Here is a 25,798-nt window from a genome sequence, read left to right on the forward strand (position 1 = left end):
GCCTGTCCTACAGCTGGGGGCAGATGTGTGCACTGGGCCATGGTACACAAGGCCCTGCTGAGGCTGGACAGGTCCGCAGGGGCCAGATCTCATCTGTCCTAGAGGCCCCAGGCCTGGATTTCATTCTCTGTACAATGGGAACCCAATAAGGTCAAAATAATTGTGAGTGGATGTTTACTCAATCCTTATGGCAGCTGGTACCTTAATTTTAGTTATTTGGCTTTGGGACACAAATTATCCCCTCCTCTCCAGGATGATTTTATTTGTGTGTTCTAAGTCCCCACATTGTGCTCTTTTTATTCAGCCAGAGCTCCGTTTTCTTGGCTTCCCTGTGGATGCAGACCAGCTCTCAACTTTGCAGCGTGCAGCCAGCAGGGGGCGCAACCACAGTGCTTCTGAGGGATCAGGGGCTGCGCCGGCCTGGAAGGAACTCCACACCCAAGTGACCTGCGGAGAGACCTTCTTATCCCCTCTTTTTTACAGATCATTTCTCTGCAGTTGAGAAGGGAGATACTCCTGTTTCATAACACTCTGAATAAACTCCAGCTGGTGTACACAGTGTGGAGCTGGGCTCAGGCTCAGTGGACAGGAGTCCTAGGCTCTCATTCCAACTGGGCCATTGAGTAACAGAGTGGCTGTTGGGCAAGTCCTTTTCACTTTCTTAGCCTTGGTTTCCTTATCTGTTAAATGGGGTGGGCGGCTGTGTGGAGGCCCTCTTGGATCCTGTCCTGATAAAACACACAAAGTGCAGCAGGCTAACATTCTGGCTGAGTTTGATATAAATGAGAAATAATTGTTGTGTAAAAGTTTTTAGGATGTATTGTCCCAACAAGACTGCACCCCAGAGAGAAGTGACCACTGGGGCCGTGTGGGCTGCACCTTGAAGAGGTTGACAGTTACCTCTGACATATCACCCTCCAGTGTCATTGTGGTCACGTCCCTTGCTCGCTCTGTGGTCCCCAGCATCTGCTACTGTCCTCTTGGTTACAGCAAACATGTTGGAGATTAAAAGCCTGATTTTGAAATCTGAGGGCCTGGGTTTGAATTTTGAAACTGCAAGTTACTTAAACTTGCTGTGCCTTGGTTTCTTTACCAGTAAAATGAGCAGGGCTGATATTCAAAATGTTTGACATAACCAGCATGGCCCCAGGTCCTGACTTGGCCCTAAAGGGTGTCCCAGAGGCCCCCTGATGTGCCAGGCATTCACTTTTTGGTGTGGGTTTGTTTAGGGCTCTTAGATAAGGCCCAGGCAGTGATGGAGTGCTGAGGAATTCTGGGCAGAGGCATTTGTCAACTGATACAGAAATATTTAAAAACATTTCATGTTTGTTTTGGCTGTGCTGGTGAGTACTCTGAATAGCAGCACCAAAGATGAGGATAAGAATGCCTAGACATAGGGCTGTGGGGAAGATTGCATGAGGCAATGTGGATAAGGCACTTAGCCCCGCACATGGTGGCACTAGGTCAAGTTGGCCGTTAGGAGGTTCTCACTGCCTTGTTTATGGGTGGCCTTTCCAGCCCAGTCATGGCTCTACTGTGGTGTACCCCTGGCCACCAGCATATCGTTCAGAAACAAGCTCTTGCAAAGACCTCCCACAGACCCTGGTGGAAACCACAACTGTCTCCTCCCAGGAGCAAATACTTACAAAATCATCTGACCACTGCTCTTCTTCGTCAACAGGGTTCTCTGCAATGGCATGTGGGAAGTAGAAGGCACAAACATGAATCTCAGCTGGCCAACTCCACCCTGTCCACCAGTACCCCACGCCTGCCTTCTTTGTCCTGGGGCTCCCTGGTTCTGTTCACTTATCTCATCTTCATCCACTTTCAACTCCTCTTTTTCAAAGAAATCAATTCTCAAAGCATACAGGGAAGTCTCACGGAAGCAGAGAAATGGTACATCTGAACCATGTCTGTCTTTGTTAAGAAGACTTTCAAATAACCCAGGGGGCACCTGCAATTCATACCATGTTGCTTCTAAAGATTTCTATGAATCAATATGTGGATGGTATAGTAGGAAGAGCACTGGACAGAGAGTCCCATTGACCAAAATTCCCATGCAGGCTCTGCTCCTAACTAGTCGGAAAGTGGACAAGACAGCTAACATCTCTGGGCCTCAGTTTCAAGATCTACAAGACGACGAGATCACTTCTGTGATTCTCTGTAGCTCTAACTTTGACTTTCTTATTAAGAAGCATTTACCCAGTGCTTTGCTACATGCCAGGCAATATTATCAGAGTTTTGCACTCACATAGCTCTCTCAAAAACCTTATGAGGAAACTGAAGCCTAGCAAAAATAAGTCATTTGCCCGAGGTCAGATAGCAAATAATAGAGCCAGGAATTGAGCCCTGCAGGCTGACTTGTAAGTGCATGCTCTGGATTCCAGTGCCACGCTGCCTCACTGCCTTTGAATGCCAGGGTATAGGCTCTGCAGGCAGGATAAAAATGAATATGACAGGTCTCAAGGAGCTTAGGATCTTGAAGGATAAAATAGATCTGAATTATGACAGCCAAAGAGACTGACTCCCTTTCTTCAAAACACATTTAGAGTATGAGAAGCTTAGCATCCATCCCATCACATAAACTGACATTAGAGGTTAAATACAATTCGCTCAGCTATGTGGGCAATCAACCAGGCACAGGGTTGGCTGTGGCACAGCCACATAGCAGAGTGGCTCCAGCGACTGTGCCAGAGAGGCTCTGAGCTCTCCTCCCATCCCACTGATCAGCCCAGTGGATAGTCCCAGAAGCCTCTAGAGCCTCAAGAGAAACTTTTCTTGCTATTTCCAGTCCCTGCGATGGCAGACCCTTGAGTCCAGCTCCAGTGGACTTCAAAGAGGCACAAGGAAAGGAATTGCCAAGCAAAAATGGGGGCCTGAAGGAGGTGTTCAGATCAGAGTGGCCAGATTTTAAACAAACTATGGCAGCAACAGTGCCTTCTCTTGGGAAAAACATGATAGGTACTAAGAAGGAGTTTTCTTCTTCTTTTTTTAAAGATTTTTATTTCTTTATTCGTGAGACATACAGAGAGAGAGGCAGAGACATAGTCAGAGGGAGAAGCAGGGTCCCTGTGTGGAGCCCAATGTGGGACTTGATCCCAGGATCCTCGGGATCACTGCCTGACCAAAGACAGACGCTCAACCACTGGGCCACCCAGGCACCCTGAAGGAGCTTTATTCTGTGAGCCAAATAATGGGTCAGACTTTGACATTAACAGAAGATAATTCATTTTTTTAAAAATTTTTATTTATTTATGATAGTCACAGAGAGAGAGAGAGAGAGAGAGGCAGAGACATAGGCAGAGGGAGAAGCAGGCTCCATGCACCGGGAGCCCGATGTGGGATTCGATCCCGGGTCTCCAGGATCGCGCCCTGGGCCAAAGGCAGGCGCCAAACCGCTGCGCCACCCAGGGATCCCAACAGAAGATAATTCTTATTAAATTATGATTTGGGCTAACTTATACCGAATTAGAGTGCACTGCGACCACTGGGGTTTTCCAAGAAACTCAAGAAGATTAGGTAAATGAGTCCTCCTTCCAATATGTCAATACCTGACACAGAGGTGGAATACATTTCTAAAACTTTAAGGTTGGGGATAATTGAAGGTCAGCACTTACGGTGACAAGACGTATTTGTTTCAACCTTTAAGTAGGAATTATTATAAATATCTTTATGAAACACACTTCTCTGCCTTGGTGAACTGGTATTCAGCCTTTTCTCAGAGAGCCAGGGCCTGCTTTATGGTCAGTCACTACTGAAAATACTTGCAGAAGCTATCTAACTATTTTTCTGCTCCCCATTATCTTTCCTCTCCAACACATACTTTGTACTGCTTCTAGATATTTTCTTAAAATAAAGTTTGGGTCATGCTGCTTCTTTCCTCAAGAATCATCAGTGGCTCCCTATGGAGTAAAGTCAAGGCCCTGTGTTGACCTGTCCAAATGCCTCCACGCTCTCACAGTGATACTGGGCAGCGTATTCTTCCCAGCCTGAGCTTTTGATAGTTCTCTGCCCGGGCTATTCCCCCATCTTCCTTCTTTGTGTGGAAATCCCTGTTATACCTCTGCCATATGGTTTTCCCAGTCCCTCAGGTTATAACCCATGACTCCTTCCTCTGGGCCCTCGTAGGTGCTGTGGGAACCTTGATGACACATGTGCTTTATTCTGCGCCTGTGCTATGATCATTTGTGTGTCTCTGTGTACTGAAAAACAAGGCCTATTTAATTTATCTTTGTGTCTGAATGACATTTGGCATTTGTAATCCATGCGGTAATAAAAGTATGAACAAACAAATGAGTTGAAAGAATGAAAATTAGAATAATAATAATAGATTCCATTTATTAAACACATCCTATGTGCTCAGTGCTAGGGTAAGTGTATATTCTCTATTATCCTCAAATAGTGCTCTGTGGTAGGTGCTATCATGTTTCAATTTTATAGTCGCAAAAACTAAGAAACTGGAGCTAAGAGATGTTGCAAAACCTGCCTGAGGCTGCATGGCCCCGGCAGCTGGAATCTCATGTAAAGTGTCTGACCCTCTACTGAGCCTTTGGATAAAATCTAGGAGAGGGACACCTGGGTGGCTCAGTGGTTGAGCATCTGCCTTTGGCTCAGGGTGCGATCCTGGAGCCCCGGGATTGAGTCCCACATTGGGCTTCCTGCATGGAGCCTGCTTCTCCCTCTGCCTGTGTCTCTGCCTCTCTCTGTGTGTCCCTCATGAATAAATAAACAAAATCTTAAAAAACAAAAAATCTAGGAAAAACAAGGATGGCCCAATCCAGCATTGGGGAGCTTTGAGGCAGAAAAGAGAGAAAAGCATCACCGTGTGGGAGCGACTGCCTCATGGTACCCCTCCCTCTCCCAGCTACACCCACCTTCTGCTCCTAGGGGCAGCTCACAATATCCTACTCTTTAAGTCACAGCCTGTGGGTCATTTCCCAAACTAAAAAGCATGATGGTCCAAAGTACTAGATCCAGAGTACTGGGTGGTTGTCCAGCATCTCGGGGAGCCTCCTAAAGTAAGTGGCTTGTGGTTTTATAATCAGGCCCCCAGGTTCAAATCCTGGCTCTGCTCTTTACTACCTGCTGGGCAGTGAACCAGGACTTCCGTTGTTTAAAGCTCAATTTCTCGCCTGTGAAACAAGGGTAAGAATAGTACTTGCCTCATGTTTTTTATGAGACTCAAGTAATACAATGCATGTAAAGTGCTTCACAAAGCCTGGCACATGATAAATGCTATATTAATGTTACTTATTGTTGTTTTGGGTATTGGTATGTCTTAATAAACCCTCAAAACAATATCAATTCTATTTCACTGTAATTGCAACCACACAACTTGGCTACCATAGAGAAATAGACTCAAGGAAGCCTTTAGTGTAGAGGGTGACGCTTTCAGGAGGTTAAGTTCAAGTTTAGTATGGATGGGCCAGGTGGCTTAACTTGGGATGTAAGGTTGCACGTCTCTGGGAGGGAGCTGAAAGGCTGGTAGGGCTTCCTTATTAGGGAAAGCCTTTCCCATTGTGTCGTGTACCTGGTTTGGGGTTGATGTTCTATTTACAGTGACACAATCCCATGCCACATAATAGGGGGACTCCTCCTCTTGCCTGGTCCAGGCTTTGTGATTCACATGCCTCCCCAAGCCTATGGGTACAGCACCTGGCACTATGAGACACGGCACTATGCCATGTCCTCTCCAGGGCTTCGAGCTTCGGCTCTGGGGTTAGGCTGCCTTGATCAAAATCCTGATTTTGCTGCTTGCTAGCAGCATGAACAGGTAAATTGCTTAACCTCTGCACATCTGTTTTCTCACCACTGAAATGGACATGAAAAGTTGTGCCTGTGTCATGGGGTTTTGGGAGAACAAAAAGAAATAGCCCAGGGAAAGTGCATATAAGGGTGCCTGAGAGGAGTAAGAGTGTAACGGATGCTGTTTGTTGTTATTAATCTACTTTAATGCTCATAATAGCCTGAAGGATAGATCGGCATTCTCATCTCCAAGCAAGAATCTGAGGCTCAGGGAAGTTATAAAACTTTTCTAGGTTCACAATGTTATAGGGCCAAGGCCAGAATTCTGACCCAGGGCTAAAGGATCCCAAAGTCCAAGATCTTCTCACCCAGCCTTGGAGGTAATAGAGCTAGAGCCTAGAAGAACAGTCATGTATCATACTGAGGACGATCCAGGGCAGTGTAAGCTCTCCTGACCAATGTCTCAACACCTAGAATCATGGCCAGGTGCTGGCAAAGTTCTGCGAAGGGTGTGCTCAGCAAAAGTTGAGGGGCTGTATGAGGTTGTGTTGTGAAGGTGGGATTGACCTGGGCCTTGGAGGATGGGCGGGACTTGAACGAGAGGATGAAGATGAGGGAGAGCATCCTCCTTCTACCGCCTAAGGCGGAGGCCTGAGTGTCATCCACAGAAGCAGGGTTTAGCTGACAGCTGGAAGAAGCATCTGTAAGGCATAGATGTGCCTGGAATGAACAAGCTGTACTGAAGAGTCAGGGAAGAAGACAAAGCGAAATTTGCTGCCAGCCAAGGGGTTGTTCAAGCCACAGAGGCTACTGTAGGTCCCAATGACAAGCTGGAGGCAGGGAGGCTGATGAGGATGGTGTGTGAGTAATTCAGGCATAAAGACAGAGGCTGAATCACACTGGGGGTCTTGGGAATGGGAAGGGATGGCTGCAAAGATAGTAAAGGATTCTGTCATGAGAGCTTGAGCAAAGGGGTGAAGCCAAGAGTGTGAATTGAGCCTTTCTATTCTGGGTCATGAGCAGCGCCAGTGACTCTGGGCATTGAGGGGTGCGCTCCAAGCTGTGTGCCTGACATACATTCAGTTGTGGCCCTGATTCAGCTCTAGAGGCCATACTCTGGGCCACTGGGCCTGCCAGCTTCTCCTCTTATGGAACTGGTGGTGGTATGTGGGGAACCAGTGGGAATACCACAGTGGGATGCAGGAAGGAAAGAAGGAAGGAGCCCGGGCTAGATGTGGTGGTGGAGGCAGTCTCAGGGAAGGAACAGAAAGAACTACAGAAGCTGTGGGGGAGGCAGCCAGGCAACAGTCCCACTGGGTACATCCCAAAAGGAGAAAGGGATGTGACTATGTGGGGAATGGATCTGAGCTGGCTGGGAGAGGTGATTTGCATCTAAATACTTAGCATCTTTTTTTAAAAAAAAGATTTTATTTATTTATTTATTCACGAGACACACACAGAGAGAGAGAGAGACAGAGAGAGAGAGAGACAGAGAGAGAGGCAGAGGGAGAAGCAGGCTCCATGCAGGGAGCCCAATGTGGGACTCAATCCTAGGACTCCAGGATCATGCCATGAGCCAAAGGCAGAGGCTCAACCAGTGAGCCACCCAGGAGTCCTCTAAATACTTAACATCTTTAAAAAGTCCCTTTGCTGCATGTCCCTTCATCCCTTCTCAGAGCCCTGTTAACAGCAGGTGGGTGTGCAGAAATGGAGGACTTAGTCCTAGCTTGGCCATCATCCAGCTGGATGACCGTGGGCAGCCACTTGGCCTGTCTGGTTTCCAAGTATCCCTAACACGAGAAGCTAGGGTTGGGTGGTCTTTCAGGACTTCCCAGGCTTTCAAATACCTTCGAGTCTAAGTTTCATTCCTCTAGTCTTAGTTCCATGAGGCGGGGCTGATGGTGAGTGCAGCTCTCCCCGTGTCAGGCTTGCTGGTACCACCAGTCAGAGTGGAGACAGGGAGACAAAAAAATCAAGTGAATGCTGGCTTCAGTAAGGACATCATGGCATGGGAAAAGTGGTGTTATAGCTCACTGCTTTAGTGGACGGAAGGTTGTTAGGAATTCTCTGTGTTTCTGTGGTGGGCATTCACCCAAGAATCTCTCTGAGTACCTTCCTTTGTCCTGAGGTCTCTCCCTTTTTTTTTTTTTTTTAAGATTTTATTCATTTATTCATGAGAGACACAGAGAGAAAGAGAGAGAGAAGCAGAGACACAGGCAGAGGGAGTAGCAGGCCCCATACAAGGAGCCTGATGCAGGACTCAATCCCCGAACTCCAGGATTATGCCCTGGACCGAAGGCAGGCACTAAATCGCCGAGCCACCCAGGGATTCCCTCTCCCTCTTTATAACTGCTCTGATCTCCCTGAATGCCATCAGTGGTGGGAAGAGAATTATTACAACAGCCCCTGGGTATTAGGGGAGAGAGGCCTCATTCAATTCTTACCACTCAGGGGTTTGGGGAACGGCCAGTGGAGCTTCCCTCCACCAACTGTGTGACTTTCAGTAAATAATGACCTGTTGGCTTTCTCAGTTATTATTGGACTCCCCACTAGTCATTAAGTGCCTGAAAGTCAGGGGTTACATTTTGTCCCCCCCCCCACATCTAGTAGAGCGAGTATAACACAGAACATAGTTGTGTCATATTTGTCGAATGAGCCAAAGAACATGTGAAACAGCAGGAGCACCTGAAGATATTGATACTAGAGAAGGAACCATTCAAATACCCTAATTTCTTAATTTTCTCCTTGAAGGTGCATAGCACAACTCTATTTCTGTTTTCTTGAATGTTTAAAGACTTGTGCTGTGTGGCCATGAGAACAGACTTAGAAGGCCACAAGGAAATGGACCGCATCTCTGTCCTGCCGGAGCTATCTGTCCTTGACAGGACCAGATATGCTTGGAAGGTCATTACAGGAAATGTCCAAACAGAAAGTGAGCCTCATTTGTGGTGCATGTGGCGGGGTGGCTGTAAGCACTGGGTTGGATGTTAGGCTGAGGTCCTGACCTCTGAGGTCCTTTTTAACCTGGGATTCCATGATTCTATAATTTTCCTATCAAAACTTGGGCAGATGTAGTCTGCTTTATTTTGCTTTCTTTTCTTTTTTTAGAACTTGGGAGAGAAGGATGAATTTGTTCTTATTTGTTAACTAAGCAGCTCCTTGACTATTTCCCCTTGGTTTTTCTTTTTTTTTAAGATTTTATTTATTAATTCATGAAAGACCCAGAGAGAGAGAGGCAGAGACACAGGCAGACGAAGAAGCAGGCTCCCCGCGGGGAGCCCCATGTGGGACTTGATCCCAGGACCCCAGGATCACACTCTGAGCCAGAGGCAGATGCTCAGCCACGGAGCCACCCAGGTGCCCCTCCCCTTGGCTTTTGATCAGGTATATTTTAAATATCAGGACAAGGTCTTTATTTATTTTTATTTTTATTTTTTCAGTGCAAAGGAATCTCCTGGTTAACTGTTAAGACTTGGCAAGGTACGTCATAAGTATTCTGTAACCTAAGGAGATGGGGAAAGTGGTCCAACAAGTCAGTCACCAGGCTTGATATGTTGGTTGGCATTTCTTAGTGTGATAAGATTTAATTAGTGCCTAAGAGGAACTCAGCTGTCCGATTTATTGCTATCTTGATCAGTGACAGAAAAAAAGAATAGTAAGCATCCCTTAAAGTTGTGATTTGGTTTTAGCTGTTGCCCTGCAGAGGAAGAGACTTCATTGATGTCTGTAGCCCTGTGGGTTTTCTTAAGGGCTATATAGATCTGTCCATGTCCAGGAAATCTTTAAATTTAAGCCAGCAGAAAGATATTTTAGACCTATTTTCCCAAGTCTTCTAGAAATGGGGAAGTACATTGGATAATTTAGTTTGCTCACCACTGCCATAAACAATACTAATCTGAAGGTTAACTACTCTCCCCTGACAAAAATGATCCTAGTTGGTATGAGTAGACGGTAGCAGGGCTAAAGTCAGAGAGGACTGAGTGAACCATGTGCCATCAATACTTCATCCTCTCCCTTCCCCTCCTCACCACCCTCCCCCATCCCTCAAGTATCCATTTTAACAGTTCTGTATGCAGGAAGCCTTCCCTTGCCCGCTTCCTCCACACCCTCTACCTCATATCAGATTAGACCTTGCTGTATGGACTTGCATCAAACTTTGTGCTTCCCCATCACCCTGAACTCTAATTGCTTTTACATAATATATCTTCTTTTCTTCACTGTAAATACTGAGTGGGGAGACTATAATATTGTCTTGTTTAGCACTGTATCTCTACCTACAACCTTGTGTGTGCCTGGAACATGGAAGATAATAAATTTTCGATAAACAGATGAGTGGATGGATGGATGGATAGATGGATGGATGATGGATGGGTGGGATACTATGACTCCACTATAGTTAAATACCTGATAGATCTGGACATTCTTAAAATTAAGATGGGGACTCTTGTTTTCAAATGAGTAGAACATAGTTCCGTTTTCAAGAAGTAAATATGAACATGAGATTAGTCAAGAGTCCAAGTATTTGAGAAATATTCTTACCTGAGGCATAATCCCTTTGAGGAACACTTGGAGGTGCTTTGACTTTCAGCCTATAGATAACAACCATTAAACAAATGGTGAGTGAGTAGGACAACTATTGTCAAGGCACATAATATAAGCGGATATAGCGATAACAGACAGATAACTAATAGAATAAAGGCTTCTTTTGGACCCACCACATTGAAAAACTAAATGTGTTATAAATGTAGTGAAGTCATTAATCAGAGGTCTTCTATCTCCCTCATCTCCCCAGTGTGTAACAGGGCTATGACTTGGCAAAGGTGAAGTCAAGTGGTGGAAGGGTTTTGAGAGTTCAGAATCCTAGCAAGCACAGAGTTCAGAGGTTCAAGGAAAAGAAATGTTGATTGGTTGATAGGACAGTAAGAGAAGATGAACTCTATTTTAATAAATAACAACAAATGTTTTAAATAACAAGAAAAATATTAGTTATAATGAGCACGTTGGTTTTGGTTGGACTGAGATTATTTTGGCACTATTAAAAAATTGCTAAACAAGTGAGCAGTAAACATCTCCAGGTTAGGGATCGTGATATTTAGCTTATTTAGAAGTTGAATTGTTTCAGGCACTCTCAAAACTACTTTAGCATCTTTATGCATATATAAAATGTTTGAATATTCACAATCCTTCCCCCCTCATTAAAAGAAGAAAATTAAACTTACATTTTAAAAAAGATTTTATTTATTTATTTGACAGAATGAAAGAGAGCACATGCAGAGGGGTAGCAGGCAGAGGGAGAGGGAGAAGCAGGCTTTCCGCAGAGCAGGACCGTGGGATCCTGACCTTAGCCAAAGGTAGATGCTTAACTGACTGAGCCACCCAAGCACCCCTAAAATTACATTTTAAAAATGGATCCCCAAAAAACAAAACAAAAAATGGATCCCAATTTTTAGGTTTATCACAAGTTCTAACAACACTTTCCATTCTATTATTTGAAATGGGTAGGTTTTCTAGTAAATTATTGTTCTTCATAATAGTTGCCCATTTTATTTAAGGATACATTGCTTAATTAAATTTAAAGTATATATAAACAAAACCTATATCCAGAAGCCTTTATTTACTGAAACATCATATCCTTTTTTAGAGACAAGGTATAAGGTAACCATTACATGCAAAACATTTCATTTCTTTTGGGGGGAAAAAACGCAGTACAGAAATTCATGTCTGATTACAAAAAATAAGCCTGACAAACCAGAGTTGTAATGTTGCAAAAATAACAATATTTATATTTGCATAGAAATTCTGCTTTTTGTTTCACCAAAGGTTCTCAGATCGATTATTTCATTCAGTTCTCATAGCAAGCTAGCGTGTGCTGGGGAGATATTATCATTAGACTTATAATGAGGTCCAGAGAGAAAGATTAGCCACAGTGTTATAGGGGGAGAAAAAGCACGAAACAAACAAGGAAAGATGCCGAATCTGTTCTTGGACTGGTAAAATTTTGAAAAACACAAACCAACCACTACCCATTATTGCCATCATTTCATAAGAGAAAAGAAAGAGTATGTTAACACCCCACAATGTATGAAGGTTATCATCTCAGGACATAGGACAGACTCAGGAAGGGTCTGGTGGTCACTGAACACCGACCAGGAATAAAATCTGTGGTTTGGGCTTCACTTAGCAGCTGGCAGCTGCATGCCAACCCCCAACGCTTCAAGGTCCTTATTTTCTCATTTGGCCATGGACCAATGACAATTCTGTCATGGTCTTGTGTTAGGAAAACAGTGTGTTCAACTGTGCTTCCTCCTTTCAAGGTAGCACCTGTTGCCTGGCAACGAGCAAGAGTGTAAGAGCAGATCACTCAGAACCAAAGGGCCACGGACTCACCTAGGGTAATGACTTTGGCAGCCATATTTTCCAAGCTGAGAGGAAACATGGTGTGTTAAGTGAAAATGTATTTTGGGGAACAAAGGGCATAATAAAATAGAAACTGTCTGAAAAACGTTGAGCTCTGTGGATGCTGTAAGTATGCCTGACCATGGAATAGAGAGACGTTTTACACAGAGGCTTAATATTATTGAGAAAACTGGTGTACTGTAAAACTGGCAACAGTGGAATAATTAATCCAGAAGTGCTAATGATTAAACAATGACTAGTAGGGTTCTTCATTTCAATGAGATTCTGCATGTGTCAGAAATATTAAATGAGAATAACACACCTCTCCCTACCACAGAACATGAGGACTAATTCTCTAGGAGATGCTCCACAAGTAGAACACCGTTTTAACTATTTTATGATGATCACTTATACATATTGAGGCTCATTTGCGTTTTATAGCCTAAAAACACTGTTAGACATGATTTCTTGCTTTCGAGTTTAACAAAGACCAAATAGAATGAAGGTACTATTTTGTTCTGAAGGCATAGGGAAATGAACTTTTATACACTATGAGTGGTATAAAATTTTTGGAAAGCAATTTGGTAATATCAATAAAAATTTCAAGGGCATAAATTCTTCCAGCTAGAAATTTCATTTAGGAATTAAGCTTTCTGGTATACTCAAAATCTCTAAGAATTATTTATTGAAATGTTATTTATGACAGTTAAACCGAAAGAAATGGCCACAAAATTTTTATTGATCTTATCAAATTGCCCTCCAAGAATATGCCAGTTTCAACTCCTGCATTGCCTTCCCTATAAAAAGTGTCCACCAATACACAGCTGGTTAAATGAATGATAATGCATTTATAGCAGACTGTTCAAAATGGAATATGGTTTATCTTTACATGCGAACAAACAAAGACATCCATAATATAGCATTAAGGAAAACCACTAAACAAAGTCAAGTTGATAGAATGGTTTATGAAGTATGACTCCATTCATGATGAAAATGTGTGTATATGTATATACTGTATCACATACATATAGATATATATACCATACTCACTCATGACACTGTCTATTTCCCTGGAATGGGTTGAGGTGGGGGTATGGGGAAGTGGGAGATTTTGACTTTATGCAATTCTGAACTCTGATCTTTTTTCTTGGCTAATCTCTACTACTTTCATTTGCTGAATAAAAGAACTTAAGCAAAAACTTAATGGGATACTATTTCCTCTTTCCTCTTAACTTAGATCTTGAGTGGCAAATACAGGTACATAGTTTTTATTATCTTTTTTTTTAAAAAAAAGAAAGCTTCAAAGTTTTTGATGTGCAGGAAGATTTGAAATTCTAGCTGTCTCTCACCAAGTGCCAATTGAAAACACTATTTGAAGGCTATAATTGAAAAAGCAAAAATTGAAATATGGAAAACCGGTATGGCATCCTAAAAATGACAGAGTTGTGGTCTTATAGCTTCTCTTTTGGATTCCTCCAAGTGCGTCCTCGTGGACTTTAACTAAATAGTTATAGAAGCTGATTGTCCTGTTCTATAAGCATTTTTGTTGACATTTGCTGACACCTTGAGTGGTACAGCTCACTTTTACTGCAGTGAGAGGGAAAAGCAAAGTGCCCTGAGTATCACCCCGTTCATTTGCCATGTTTCCTAAATATGTATCTTACCACCATGGATTCTAGGCACAAGTAAGAAAGGGTTATACACTAAAGAGGTGGCAACTCCTCACTTGGTAACAGAGAACTTTGTTCTCTTTCACTGAGCAAAGGCTGGAATGATGTGTTATTTATATAAATGAGTGCTTATATAGTGCTATGGAGTTTAACTTACTTTTTTATTTTGTTCATGATTCCACCTTCATTGTTCTTGATATCATGGACCATCTTTTGAAGTTGCCTGCAAGAAACAAAATTAAACATAAAATATCAATAACTAGGTTGACTTTTTTTTTTTAAAGTATCTGTCCTAGACATGGCCAACATGCACATGAGAAAATGCTCTGCATCACTTGCCATCAGGGAAATGCAAATCAAAGCCACAATGAGATACCACCTCACACCAGTGAGAATGGGGAAAATTAACAAGGCAGGAAACAACAAATGTTGGAGAGGATGTGGAGAAAAGGGAACCCTCATACACTGTTGGTGGGAATGTGAACTGGTGCAGCCACTCTGGAAAACTGTGTGGAGGTTCCTCAAACAGTTAAAAATATACCTGCCCTACGACCCAGCAATTGCACTGCTGGGGATTTACCCCAAAGATACAGATGCAGTGAAACGCCGGGACACCTGCACCCCGATGTTTATAGCAGCAATGGCCACGATAGCCAAACTGTGGAAGGAGCCTCGGTGTCCAACGAAAGATGAATGGATAAAGAAGATGTGGTTTATGTATACAATGGAATATTACTCAGCTATTAGAAATGACAAATACCCACCATTTGCTTCAACGTGGATGGAACTGGAGGGTATTATGCTGAGTGAAGTAAGCCAGTCGGAGAAGGACAAACATTATATGTTCTCATTCATTTGGGGAATATAAATAATAGTGAAAGGGAATATAAGGGAAGGGGGAAGAAATGTGTGGGAAATTCCAGAAAGGGAGACAGAACGTAAAGACTGCTAACTCTGGGAAACGAACTAGGGGTGTTGGAAGGGGAGGAGGGCGGGGGGTGGGAGTGAATGGGTGACAGGCACTGGGGGTTATTCTGTAGGTTAGTAAATTGAACACCAAAAAAAAAAAAAAAATTAAATGAACTTTACAGTTCCCCCCCCCCCAAAAAAATAAAGTATCTGTCCTTCTTGAATACAAAAAGAGAAAAAAGACCTACAATAAAACCCCCAAACAGTGTGAATAGTATTATATTTAATTAAGTTGATCATCTGCTACTTGTGTAAAGGGAAAGTGTGACTGATTCTGCAAGGAATGTAGTCATTGGGCCATGTCCCTGTCCAAGTCCATTGGATGTCTGGGCCAGGCTCAGGCTCTGAAGAGAAATTGTGGTTTCCAGATCTGTCCATTCTGAGGACACATGTGAGGTAAAAGCCCTCTGATAAACCTCATTCTTCACCACTGATTGTCCTTGGGGCATTCACATTGCAAGATGGAGCTCCCTTGAAGGACACATGGGCTGAAATCAGGTCCAAGATTCTTTTTGGTGAACTTTACTGGGTAGAATCTGGAAAAACTGTCACCAAAGAATTGTATATACACAGAAGCCATAACGAAAATGATTAATGAATCTGACTACATAAACATTTGGAAATTCTGTAGAACAAAAAGTAGTATGCACAAGATCAAAAGATAAATGATGTGCTGGAAGAAATATTTGCAACACAATAATAACAAGGACTATGTGTTTTTTAAAAAATATTTTATTTATTTATTCATGAGAGACACAGAGGCAGAGGGAGAAGCAGGCTCCCCGCGGGGACTCCATGCGGGACTTGATCCCAGGCCCCAGGGATCATGACCTGAGTTGAAGGCGGACACCCAACCACTGAGCCATCCAGATACTCTAGGGCTACATGTTTTTTTGGGGGGGGCGGGGGGGCTACATGTTTTGATTGACAAATCTTATGACTCAGCAAAAATATTATTAATAATTCAATAGGAAATGGGCAAAGAATGTGAACACATAGCTAACAGAAAGGACAAGTGGCTAACAGACTAATGAAAAGATATTTATCATGGCTCATGTTTAAAGGAATCCAAATTGAAACAACAGTGAAGTATGTTCTGCTTATCAGACTGGCAAAACTTAATGTGATAATAACCTGGGTATATGGGGGTACAAGAATACAGATATTCTTGGGAATGCACATCGTTACAATCAATAACTGTCAAATTTAAAAACCTCTATGCCTCTGACCCAGAAATTTTACTGCTAGGAATTTGCCATTATAAACATGGTCATAAAACTATATACCATTATGTACATATACTCATTTTGTTTAATAACCCTAATCCTTCCTGCCTCCCTCCCTTAAAAAACCTGGAAACAACCTAAATGCCCATGAATCATTAAAAGGGAACTAGTCACATAAACTCTGATAAAGCTGTGCAATACCACAGACCCTTAAAAAAAAAAAAAAAAAGGAAAAAAAAGAGACACACACCTGTATTGCTGACACATAAAAATCCCCAACACATATTGAGTTAAACAAAAATAGTGAAGAAAAAAAAAAGAAAAAAAGGAAGGAAAGTTCAGAACAATGTGTAGCACATATTTTTTGTGTGGGATGAGAAAGGACATGTAGCTCGTATGTGTCAGTATGTGTATAGCTTTTTAGAAGGATATGTAAACAATTATTAAAGGATTGTTTTCAAAAGCAAGAGAGTTTCTCATACAAATTAGGAAAAGGTACCCCTTTTTTTCTGGGTGGACATCTCCTCGGTGGCCTGGTGCACAGCTTGGCAAACAGACAAGGAATAGATTTCAGCCTCTACTTGTCCTCATAGCTGGGCACCGTTGTATCAACTATAGAATGAAGGCTGGAGGCTCGAGTGGGGATAGGGGCTTCCACTTTATAAAAAGGAGACTTTCTCTTTACAATGAAGATTTTTCTATATTATTTGAATGTTCATCGCTTGTGCATATATCATTTCTATTATGTATATAAAATAGGTACTTTATATACATATATAGAGAAAAATGTTAACAGGGTTGTTAATGAATATAAGGCCATAGTTTTTTCTTCATAACAATTTTCTGACTTCAAAAAATATATAAATACATTACTTATATTTACATATATACTTTAATATATTGAAAATATATCTTATATATTATTTATATCATGTATTATATATGTACACATATAATGTGCATACGTGTACAAAACATACATGCTTACATTTTATGTTGTATATAAATAATGTATACAAATACATTAAAATATACAATATGTATTATTTACATTTATATATAAACATAAATTATATTTATAAAATTTCACATGGTTCTGTCCTCAATGAGTAAGATGTTTCAATTCACTTTTCAAGCAAGCCTTTCCTTTGTTCTGAGGAAACCATTTGATTGGGCCCTATAGTTAACAAAGTGTAAATCTTATACACAGCCACCATTCTTGGAGAAGATTGTGATTTCCTATAAACCTGATTGCAGATTTCTCTGGCTCTGGGAGCTAGGCCTTCCATTAGGTAATATGAATAGTGGTGCACAATTAAGCTTGGCAGAGGTCTATAAATCCCTGTTGACTAGGGGAATGAGGCCTATGAATCCCTGTTGAATAGGGGGAATCTGGAGGAATATTCTCTGGCTCTGCATGGATTTAGGACGCATATGTTGCAAAGCTCTTCAGTGTGGGTGGAGCAGTTTAGAGCAGGAGAGGAAGCTTGCTAGAGGAGCTGTGCCTGGCCTGGTCTGTTGGCATTCACTGCTAAGTCTTAATTTAAGGCTAATTAACCCATCTCGGCTGATGTTCTGCTGTGGTTGTTTACTGAGGACCATTGGGCACCCAGGCGTGGGGTGAGATTTACTGAGTAGGGATAGACCCTCCTACCCTTTACCATTTGGGGAAAAGGAAGATTCTCAAAGAATGGGAACTTGCACTGGGGATTTTAGGGAGCTCTCTCCCCTCCCAGGTCTAATGACTGTTAGGAGCTAATTCTGAAGAGCACAGACAAATCTAAGGGATAGTCATTGGTGGGCAGGTGGGGAGGGATCTGAGAGTGGCATGTTGACTGAAACCTAAGACTGGGTCTGGGCTCCAGACTTACTGGCACATAGCTACCCATTTGCAACAAGAAAACTACTCTCCATTGCTCCTGAATGTTCAGTGGTATCCTGTAGGTAGTTGCATCTCAGCCTCAGTCTCAGCCAGGCTGCAGGAAGTGTGTGATTCATTGGCTTGGAGGAGTAAAGGGCAGAAGGAAAACAGGCTGAAGGGTGGAGTAGAAGGATAAGAGAAACAGGACAATTTTTAGGCTGCATTTTGGGAAATTGTCTACAAAACTGGGGTACCCACTGAGGGATCCATGTTGGGATATGGGGGGAGGTCAGTGCCAAGTGGTAAATGGGATAACAAAGGAAATGAGATCACATTTTATATCCGCAGTTAGGGAGGCTGAGTTCACTGATTCCATTCATATGAAAACTCAGCAAAGCCCTAGCCTCGACAGCAGAGAGGAAAGATGGATCAGGGAGATGGGGGACTACCTGCCCATCCAAGACAGAGTGTCCCCAGAGCTGGACCTTTGAGTTGCTTCAGAACACCATAGGATTCTAGAGTTTGTTCACATATATCCAGCGCCAAACCCCCATCTCCTTTTCCTGCAGCACTATAGGGAATCTCTGACACAGAGGAAGGAGGGAAAATCAAACATAAGAGGTCTGGGCATGAAGAAAAGGAGAGATTGAGAGAGAGAAGTTAGAATGGTTTGATTGGGAGGCAATTGAATAATTTCCAGTGCAGAAGGGAAGGCAACTCGGGCTGTAAACTGACAGTAATTGAACAGAACGCCTTTAGGCTAAATTAATCCTTAACCAGATTCAAGGACAAAATGAGCCAGAGTAAAGGATGCTCTCTGAAGTGTGTGAAGATGGATGCAGACAGAGTTAAGAGGGAGCTGGGGGCTGATTTGTATAAGCAACTTTGTTGCAGGTTTAGATAAACAGATGTAAACTAAGAGTGTGATGTCATTTTGTCATTTGCTCAACTTGGTATCTGATGCTTCTTGGCCGGTCTTAATTTCTTTTCATTATAGATTATTAAAGTAATTATAATTATATAATTATAGCACATTGAATTGTTTCATAAACCATACATTTTGTGTGCAAAACTCTTCTTCTCCCTCTGTCTCTAGTTCACACAAACTGCCCACAGACTGCTCAGTTACAGACACCAAGCTTCTCTTACCTGGAAAAGCACAGTGTCCCCCAAACTAAGAAGATGTGATGATACTCTCAGCTCATTTTATCAACTATTCACACACTATGTGATGCACAGCTTTCCTGCTCTCTGGCAACATCTGTTCCACTTGGAGTACTTTTTTCCTCTACTACAACATAAAGCATATGCAAGAGGAATGTACTGCTGGACTGTTCCCAGATTTAAATACCAGCTGTCTCAGTGTGATAAGTCAAGTGTAGGTAAAAATTGGCATAAAACAGCTTCTCTTTGATTAGTCCTTTCAGAGAAATCCTTCCATAGATGGCAGAAGGATAATAGGATCACAATTTAGTTTTTTAAAATTGTGAAGACACAGCCATATTCATGTAACAAAATAAAATGAAGAACAAAATTCATCTAATATATGTTTTAAAAAGATGTTAATATGGCAATCCCTACCAAAATAACATCAGCATTTTTCACAGAACTAGAACAATTCCAAAATGTGTATGGAATCAGAAAAGACTCCAAATAGCCAAAGTAATGTTGAAAAAGAAAAGAAAAGCAGAAATCATCATAATTCTGTACTTCAAGGTGTATTACAAAGCTGTAATCATCAAGAAAGTATATAGTATTGGCAGAAAAATAGACACATAGATCAATAGAAGAAAATAGAGAACCCAGAAACAGACCCATAACTATATGGACAACTAATCTTCAATAAAGCAGGAAAGAATATCCAATGGAAAAAAGACAGTTCTTCAAATGGTGTTGAGAAAATTGGACAGCAATATGCAGAATGGAACTGGACCACTTTCTTACACCATACACAAATATAAATTCAAAATGGATGAAAGACCTAAATATGAGACAGGAATCCATCAAAATCTTGGAGGAGAACCCAGGCAGCAACCTTTGACCTTGGCCACAGCAACTTCTTATTAGACATGTCTCCGAAGGAAAGAGAAACAAAAACAAAAATGAACTAATGGGACTTCATCAAGAAAAAAAGTTCTTGCACAACAAAGGAAACAATCAACAAAATGAAAGGTACCCACAGAATGGGAGAAGATATTTGCAAATGACATATCAGAAAAGGGCTGGTATCTAAAAACCTATAAAGAATTCATCAAACTCAACACCCAAAAAATAAACAATCCAGACCAGAAATGGGCAGAAATATGAACAGACATTTCTCCAAAGAAGATATAACAGACATATGAAAAAGTCCTTAATGGCACTCATCATCAGAGAAATACAAATCAAAACCACTATGAGATACCACCTCATAGTGATAAGAATGGCTAAAATTAATAACTCAGGAAACATTAGATATTGGTGAGGATGCAGAGAAAGGGGAACCCTCTCACACTGTTAGTGGGAATGCAAGCTGGTGCAACCACTCTGGAAAACAGTATGGAGGTTCCTCAGAAAGTTAAAAATAGAGCTGCTACCCTATGACCTAGCAATTGCACTACTAGGTATTTATCCAAAGGATACAAACATAGTGATTCAAAGGAACACATGCACCCCATTAAATATATAGGGATATTACTCAGTCATCAAAAAGAATAAAATCTTGCCATTTGCAATGACATGGATGGAGCTAAAATGTATTATGCTAAGTGAAGTAAGTCAGAGAAAGATGAATACCATGATTTCACTAGTATCTGGAATTTAAGAAACAACAAGTGAACATAGGGGAAGAGAAGGAAAAATAAAATAAGATAAAGACAGAGAGGGAGGCAAACCATAGGAGACTTTTAGCTATAGGGAACAAACTGAGAGTTGCTGGAGGGGAGGTGGGTGGGGGGATGGGGTAACCGGGTGATGGGCATTAAGGAGGGGGCATGATAGAATGAACACTGGATGTTATATGCAACTTATGAATCGCTAAATTTTACCCCTGAAACTAGAACTGACTTGAATTCAAATAAAATCTTGAAAAAAGAAAAAAATAAAAGATGTTAGTACATATTTTTAAAGCAGCATGGCATTTCAGCATTTTCAAATGGTGAGCAGATTATAGAAATAATTATAATTATTACTCATATAAACCAAATCAAATTATGCATTCTCTCCTTTGTCATTGATTTAAACATTTTTTAAGTTTTTGAATTAATGTCAACAAATTTAGTTTTTAACAACACCCTGAAGTAGTGTGACCCAGGCTGAGCCTGAATTTCAAAAGATTTAAATCCCACATGTACTGAGTTGGGCAAATCATAGTTTGAAAGTTACCAGCAGTTTTTGTCTTCAAAGTGGCTTCTCACCTTAAACTGCCCCCTGAATCACACAGAGGGCTATTGGAAGGCAGAAGGTGGCCCGGCCCCCCAGAGCTTCTGATTGGATGGGTTCCTAGAAGGTTGGATAATTTGCATTTCTAACAATTTCCTGGATGCTGACTGCACTGGTCAGAAGACCACCCTCGGAACACCCCTTTGTGCTGTGGGACTTCCAGTAGTGCCTAAGTTAAGCAAATTGATGCTTGGGAGACAGCTCAAGTCCTCATGACTCCCAGTGCGAAATTTCAGACAATTTATCCTCATTGGGCTGTGGGTTTTAGTAGTCGTCCCTCCTTTCTGTGACTCTGCTTTTCTCTGTATGGATTTAGATTACCCACTGCCTGTATATTTTAATTTATTTTAGAGTCGTGTGCTTTCCTCTTGAGGAAAGCCAAAGTGGCAGAATCGTGATGAAGAGGGTGCAGGATGAACATGCCTCTTGCATTTGCAACAATGGAAAAAAGGGACAGGATCTGCTTGGCGTCGAGCCACACGGTCAGGACCATTTGGTGACTTTGGAACTAAAGACATGACCATATCCCTGTCTGTGGGAAACAGGCTATTTTCCCTGCACTCAGCCTGCAGACTCTCATCCAGAACTGGAAGTGAGGAAGATGGAGATGTGGTGGGCGGGCCTTGGGCTTTGCTCTGCGGATGTTTCCTATCTTCCTGGGGCTTCCTGGTTGTTGGTCCTTCCACAGGTTGACTTCTATGAGGATTTCTACAGTGCAGAGGTGAGCTGACACTTGAAATGATCTATGGCTGGGAGCAAAGCAGGGAAGACCTGAAGAGAGATCCAGGACACTGAGCGAAGCCTTGTCTAGTAGCAAATATAAATCATTTTCTGTCTTGTGCTTCCCTTCTGTTAGTCCCCAAATTCCAGCAGAGTCTTACTATGTGTTTATAAGACTATTAGGTTGTGTGGAAGTGAGGAAAGGGTCTATGGCCAAAGGTGGTAAGAGCCCAAGAAATCCGTCGGAGCCTGGAGGATGCCATCTGCACCACAGTGTGGGTGGGTAGGGGAGTGTGGGGGTATAGGGAATGGCTCCAAGAAGACCTGCTCATGGATCTGGAGACAAGCAGGAGCCAATATGGAGCAGTGTGGAATGTGTGAGCAGCCCTGGGACTCCCAGAATGCCAGCGGCAGGAAATCTGGTAAAAGTGGGATAGGGGTACTGTATTTTGAATGGCAAAAAGTAATGTAAACTTTTTTCCTTCGGAGTCTCACGTGAGTAGTGGCTGGTCACATAGGTCGTACAGTTTTTAATTTTGTAACTTTATTTCTGATAAAAAATGTAATACATGCTAAGTGAATCAATCCTGAAAGCCTGAAAAGGCTACATACTGAATGATTCCAACTGGAATCTGGAAAAGGCAAAACTATGGATACAGTAGAAAAAGATCACTGGTTGTCACGAGTTCGGGAGGAGGTGAAATATATATTTCACAAAAATAGTAAAACTATTTTTGTATAATGCTATAATGGCCACATGTAACAGTTGCTCATTATATCAAAATTTGGAAATAATACTTAAAGCATCACTCTTAATTCCAACCTCCACTATTTTTTTAAAAGATTTTATTTATTTGACAGGGAGAGAGTACACTCAAGCAGGGGGAGCAGCAGAGGGAGAGGAGAAGCAGGCTCTCTGCTGAGCAGGGAGCCTGATGTGGGACTGGATCACAAGACCCTGGGATCCCGACCCAAGCCGAAGGCAGACGCTCAACTGACTGAGCCACTCAGATGCCCTCCAACCTCCACTATTAAGATTTAATTAAACAGCCTATACACATGTATAGTATGTACAGATTTTACATAATTAAGATCATACTTGACATTTTGTAACATACATTTTCCACTTATATCTCAAACATTTTCATAAGTGAGTGTGATCCATAGGTTTTATCTGCTTAGCCAGACAGTGTTTATCTGTATCTTTCCTCTGCCTGCAAACAAAGGGGCTTTTAATTAGCTGAAACTCCAATCTGGGCGGATGTAACCGGGAACAGTGAAATGTCAGGACCCCTATACTTGAAGGAAGGGAAAGAAGAGACCAGACCCGGCCTGAGCAGACCAGGAACAAGAGTTGTTGAGAAGTGCTGGAGGCCTTGTTCTGGGGTCCTTGATCAGGGGGTTGGGCCTGAGGGGCAGGAGAGAGTCAATCTCAGGTTCTCTACTGTTCCTTCAAACCCAGACCACTCTCTGAAACAGTGTTTTCTAGAGTATGGTCTGAAGACTACCTAATGCTAGCAATCGTAAAATGAAGATATCTACGTAGCAGGCTTGCTGTGAAGATAATAGATAATGAATGTAAAGTGCCTGCCCCCACAGGCACTGTCAGTTCATCATAGCCGCTCTTCTTGCAGAAGACCCTGGAGACTGGTTTAGATTCATAGTAGTGACATGCGCTAGAGATGGGAATGGGGAACGTTCTCACTTGGGTTGCTCTCCTCCAGGCCAGGAGGTGCTCCAGAATTGGGTTTGGTTCTGGGTGTGTTTGTCATTGTTGTTTCATTAGTGTTTTTTGGGGGGAAGGGTGATGGGTGGTGGCAGGGTGGGTTGGCTGAGAACACTCCCCAACCTGGCATAGCTGATTGATACCAATATGTGGGAATCACCTACTAACCACGGTTCTGCATAAAACTGGGGATTTGTGTGCCCTGACACGAGTGGCATTTTGATCATTAGCCTACAGTAATACTTTTGCAAAAAGATTAATTATTTTGGGTTCTTAGGGTGCCTTTAGTACTAATGAGTGCTTCCATACAGTCAGCCATATTCAAGTGTAAGAAGAGAGCATTTTAACCTACAGTAAGTTTACTGCAAGTAAAAATGATGTGCTTGCCAAAAAATTAAATTTAAAACAAAAATTCAGATTGCTGGTCCCTCAACTGTCCCAATGGAATAAAAATCCCAGGTGGGGATTTGAACAAGCTTCTTGGGACTGGTGATTCTTATGCACACAGAAGGCTGAGAACCTTTATTAAAAGAAACAAGGTGGGTTTTTCTGTTTCTAGGCCAGGCTTAATCCCAAAGAGCACAAGAGAAGCTCCCCTCTCCCGCCCCCTTCTCCGGAGTATTTTCCCACTTGCCTTTATTGCCTGAAATATCTTTAACAGCAAATCTTTACTGCATAATGGGATGCTGAAGGCTTACCCAGATACTTTCTCTCCCCAGGAAACTAACGTACTGGCAAATAGGAGTTTTAGCAAATGGTGTGATGTCTGCTCTCAACAGGGGGAAAGAGCAGAAAGAACCAGCTGTGAGTGCTGACAACCCCGCTTTACCTTCATGACCAGGCTTTTACCTTCACGTATGCTCAGATCAATACAAATTTGATACAGAGATACTTTTCCTCTGCCTGCCTGCTGTTCCCTAACAACCTGGCACCAGAGCAGGAACTCTAGCTCCAGAGGCTAAACACAAACAGCCCAACCTTGTTCAATGGGTGTTTTTGAATTGAAGATAAAGAGATTACATCAATAGGCAGTCTCTATACATCGTCTTCTTGGAGGAGGAGGTCTTGATTTTGGCTACACATTAGAGTCACTTAGGGTGCTTTTAATAATCCTCATACCCAGACCATTGGCTCTCAGGAGATTCTGATGCATGGCCAAGACTGAGAACCACTGGCAGTGTTACCATTTGTAGATTCCCCAAGAAAGAGCCACTGGCTAAGAGAGCACAAGGAGAGGAATCCATAGATGCTGACTGCCCTTCAGCAAGGAATCTGCAGGATGAGAGCAGCCCTGGTATATAGAGGAACAGAACAGATCCAGGAAGGGTGGGTTGGTGGATGCAAGGCTCTATCAGGGCCAAAAGAGTGCTGGAAACATAACTGCACCTGGATATTTTGGCCAGATCACCAAAAACTAGCCTAAGAAAATTCATAGTCTACAAAATACCTTTCCAATAATTTTTATTAAATACAGGAGATGATTTAAAAGATGGTATTATCCACAAGAAGTATATTTTTTGAAATTTAGTAGAAAAAATTAAAGGATCAGAAAACATCTTGCTTTCCTTTTAGCTCCTTAATGCATTCACAGAGGACCATGAAAGGCAGGTTTTAGAGGGGTTTTGCACTTTGATCTTTCCAAGAAAGGTGGAATGCAAAACAGTGTTAATCAGAAAAAAATCTGTGTTTAATCTGGATTTAGGAATGGATTCAAAAGGGTCTCAGACGTAAGAGAATCTTTGCAAACAAAAAGAACAGGTAAATCCTTCCTTCTCCTTCCAAATCTTAACAGCAGCCAGGGGCTGGAGTTTTATCTTTTCAGTATCTGTGGGGCTGGTCCTCTGTGTGTGTTGAGGGCCCTTCTCAGCTCCTGGTTCTAAATCCCAGTTTACACCAGCCACACCCTCCCCAAGAGCCTCTATGTGGTCTTGAATAATCCTGACTTTTCCTCTTGGTTCAGTTATTTACTCTCACTCTCAGCTCCTGGAACCCCCGCTGATGGCCGGCTCTTTCTTGTGAATCCTCTACATCTACTTGGTTAGGTACTTTAGAAAATCTGTGCTCT

The 25,798-nt window shown here is 42.2% G+C and overlaps 1 protein-coding gene across 2 annotated transcripts in view; it reads right to left on the reverse strand.

Moving 5' to 3' along the window:
- Nucleotides 1-25,798, reverse strand: part of BLNK (B cell linker) — a 77,741-nt gene that overhangs the window by 36,119 nt on the left and 15,824 nt on the right. Inside the window, exons 2-5 of one of the 2 annotated variants that reach the window (XM_038578381.1) lie at nucleotides 13,969-14,034; nucleotides 10,285-10,334; nucleotides 7,593-7,676; nucleotides 1,647-1,687 (exon numbers count right to left, since the gene is read on the reverse strand). In XM_038578381.1, coding sequence (XP_038434309.1) covers nucleotides 1,647-1,687; nucleotides 7,593-7,676; nucleotides 10,285-10,334; nucleotides 13,969-14,034 — 241 coding nt within the window. The remainder of the gene's footprint in view (nucleotides 1-1,646; nucleotides 1,688-7,592; nucleotides 7,677-10,284; nucleotides 10,335-13,968; nucleotides 14,035-25,798) is intronic. The other variant, XM_038578382.1, reaches the window with a different exon arrangement.

Source organism: Canis lupus, chromosome 28 (genome assembly GCF_011100685.1).
Source record: "Canis lupus familiaris isolate Mischka breed German Shepherd chromosome 28, alternate assembly UU_Cfam_GSD_1.0, whole genome shotgun sequence".
NCBI lineage: Eukaryota > Metazoa > Chordata > Mammalia > Carnivora > Canidae > Canis > Canis lupus.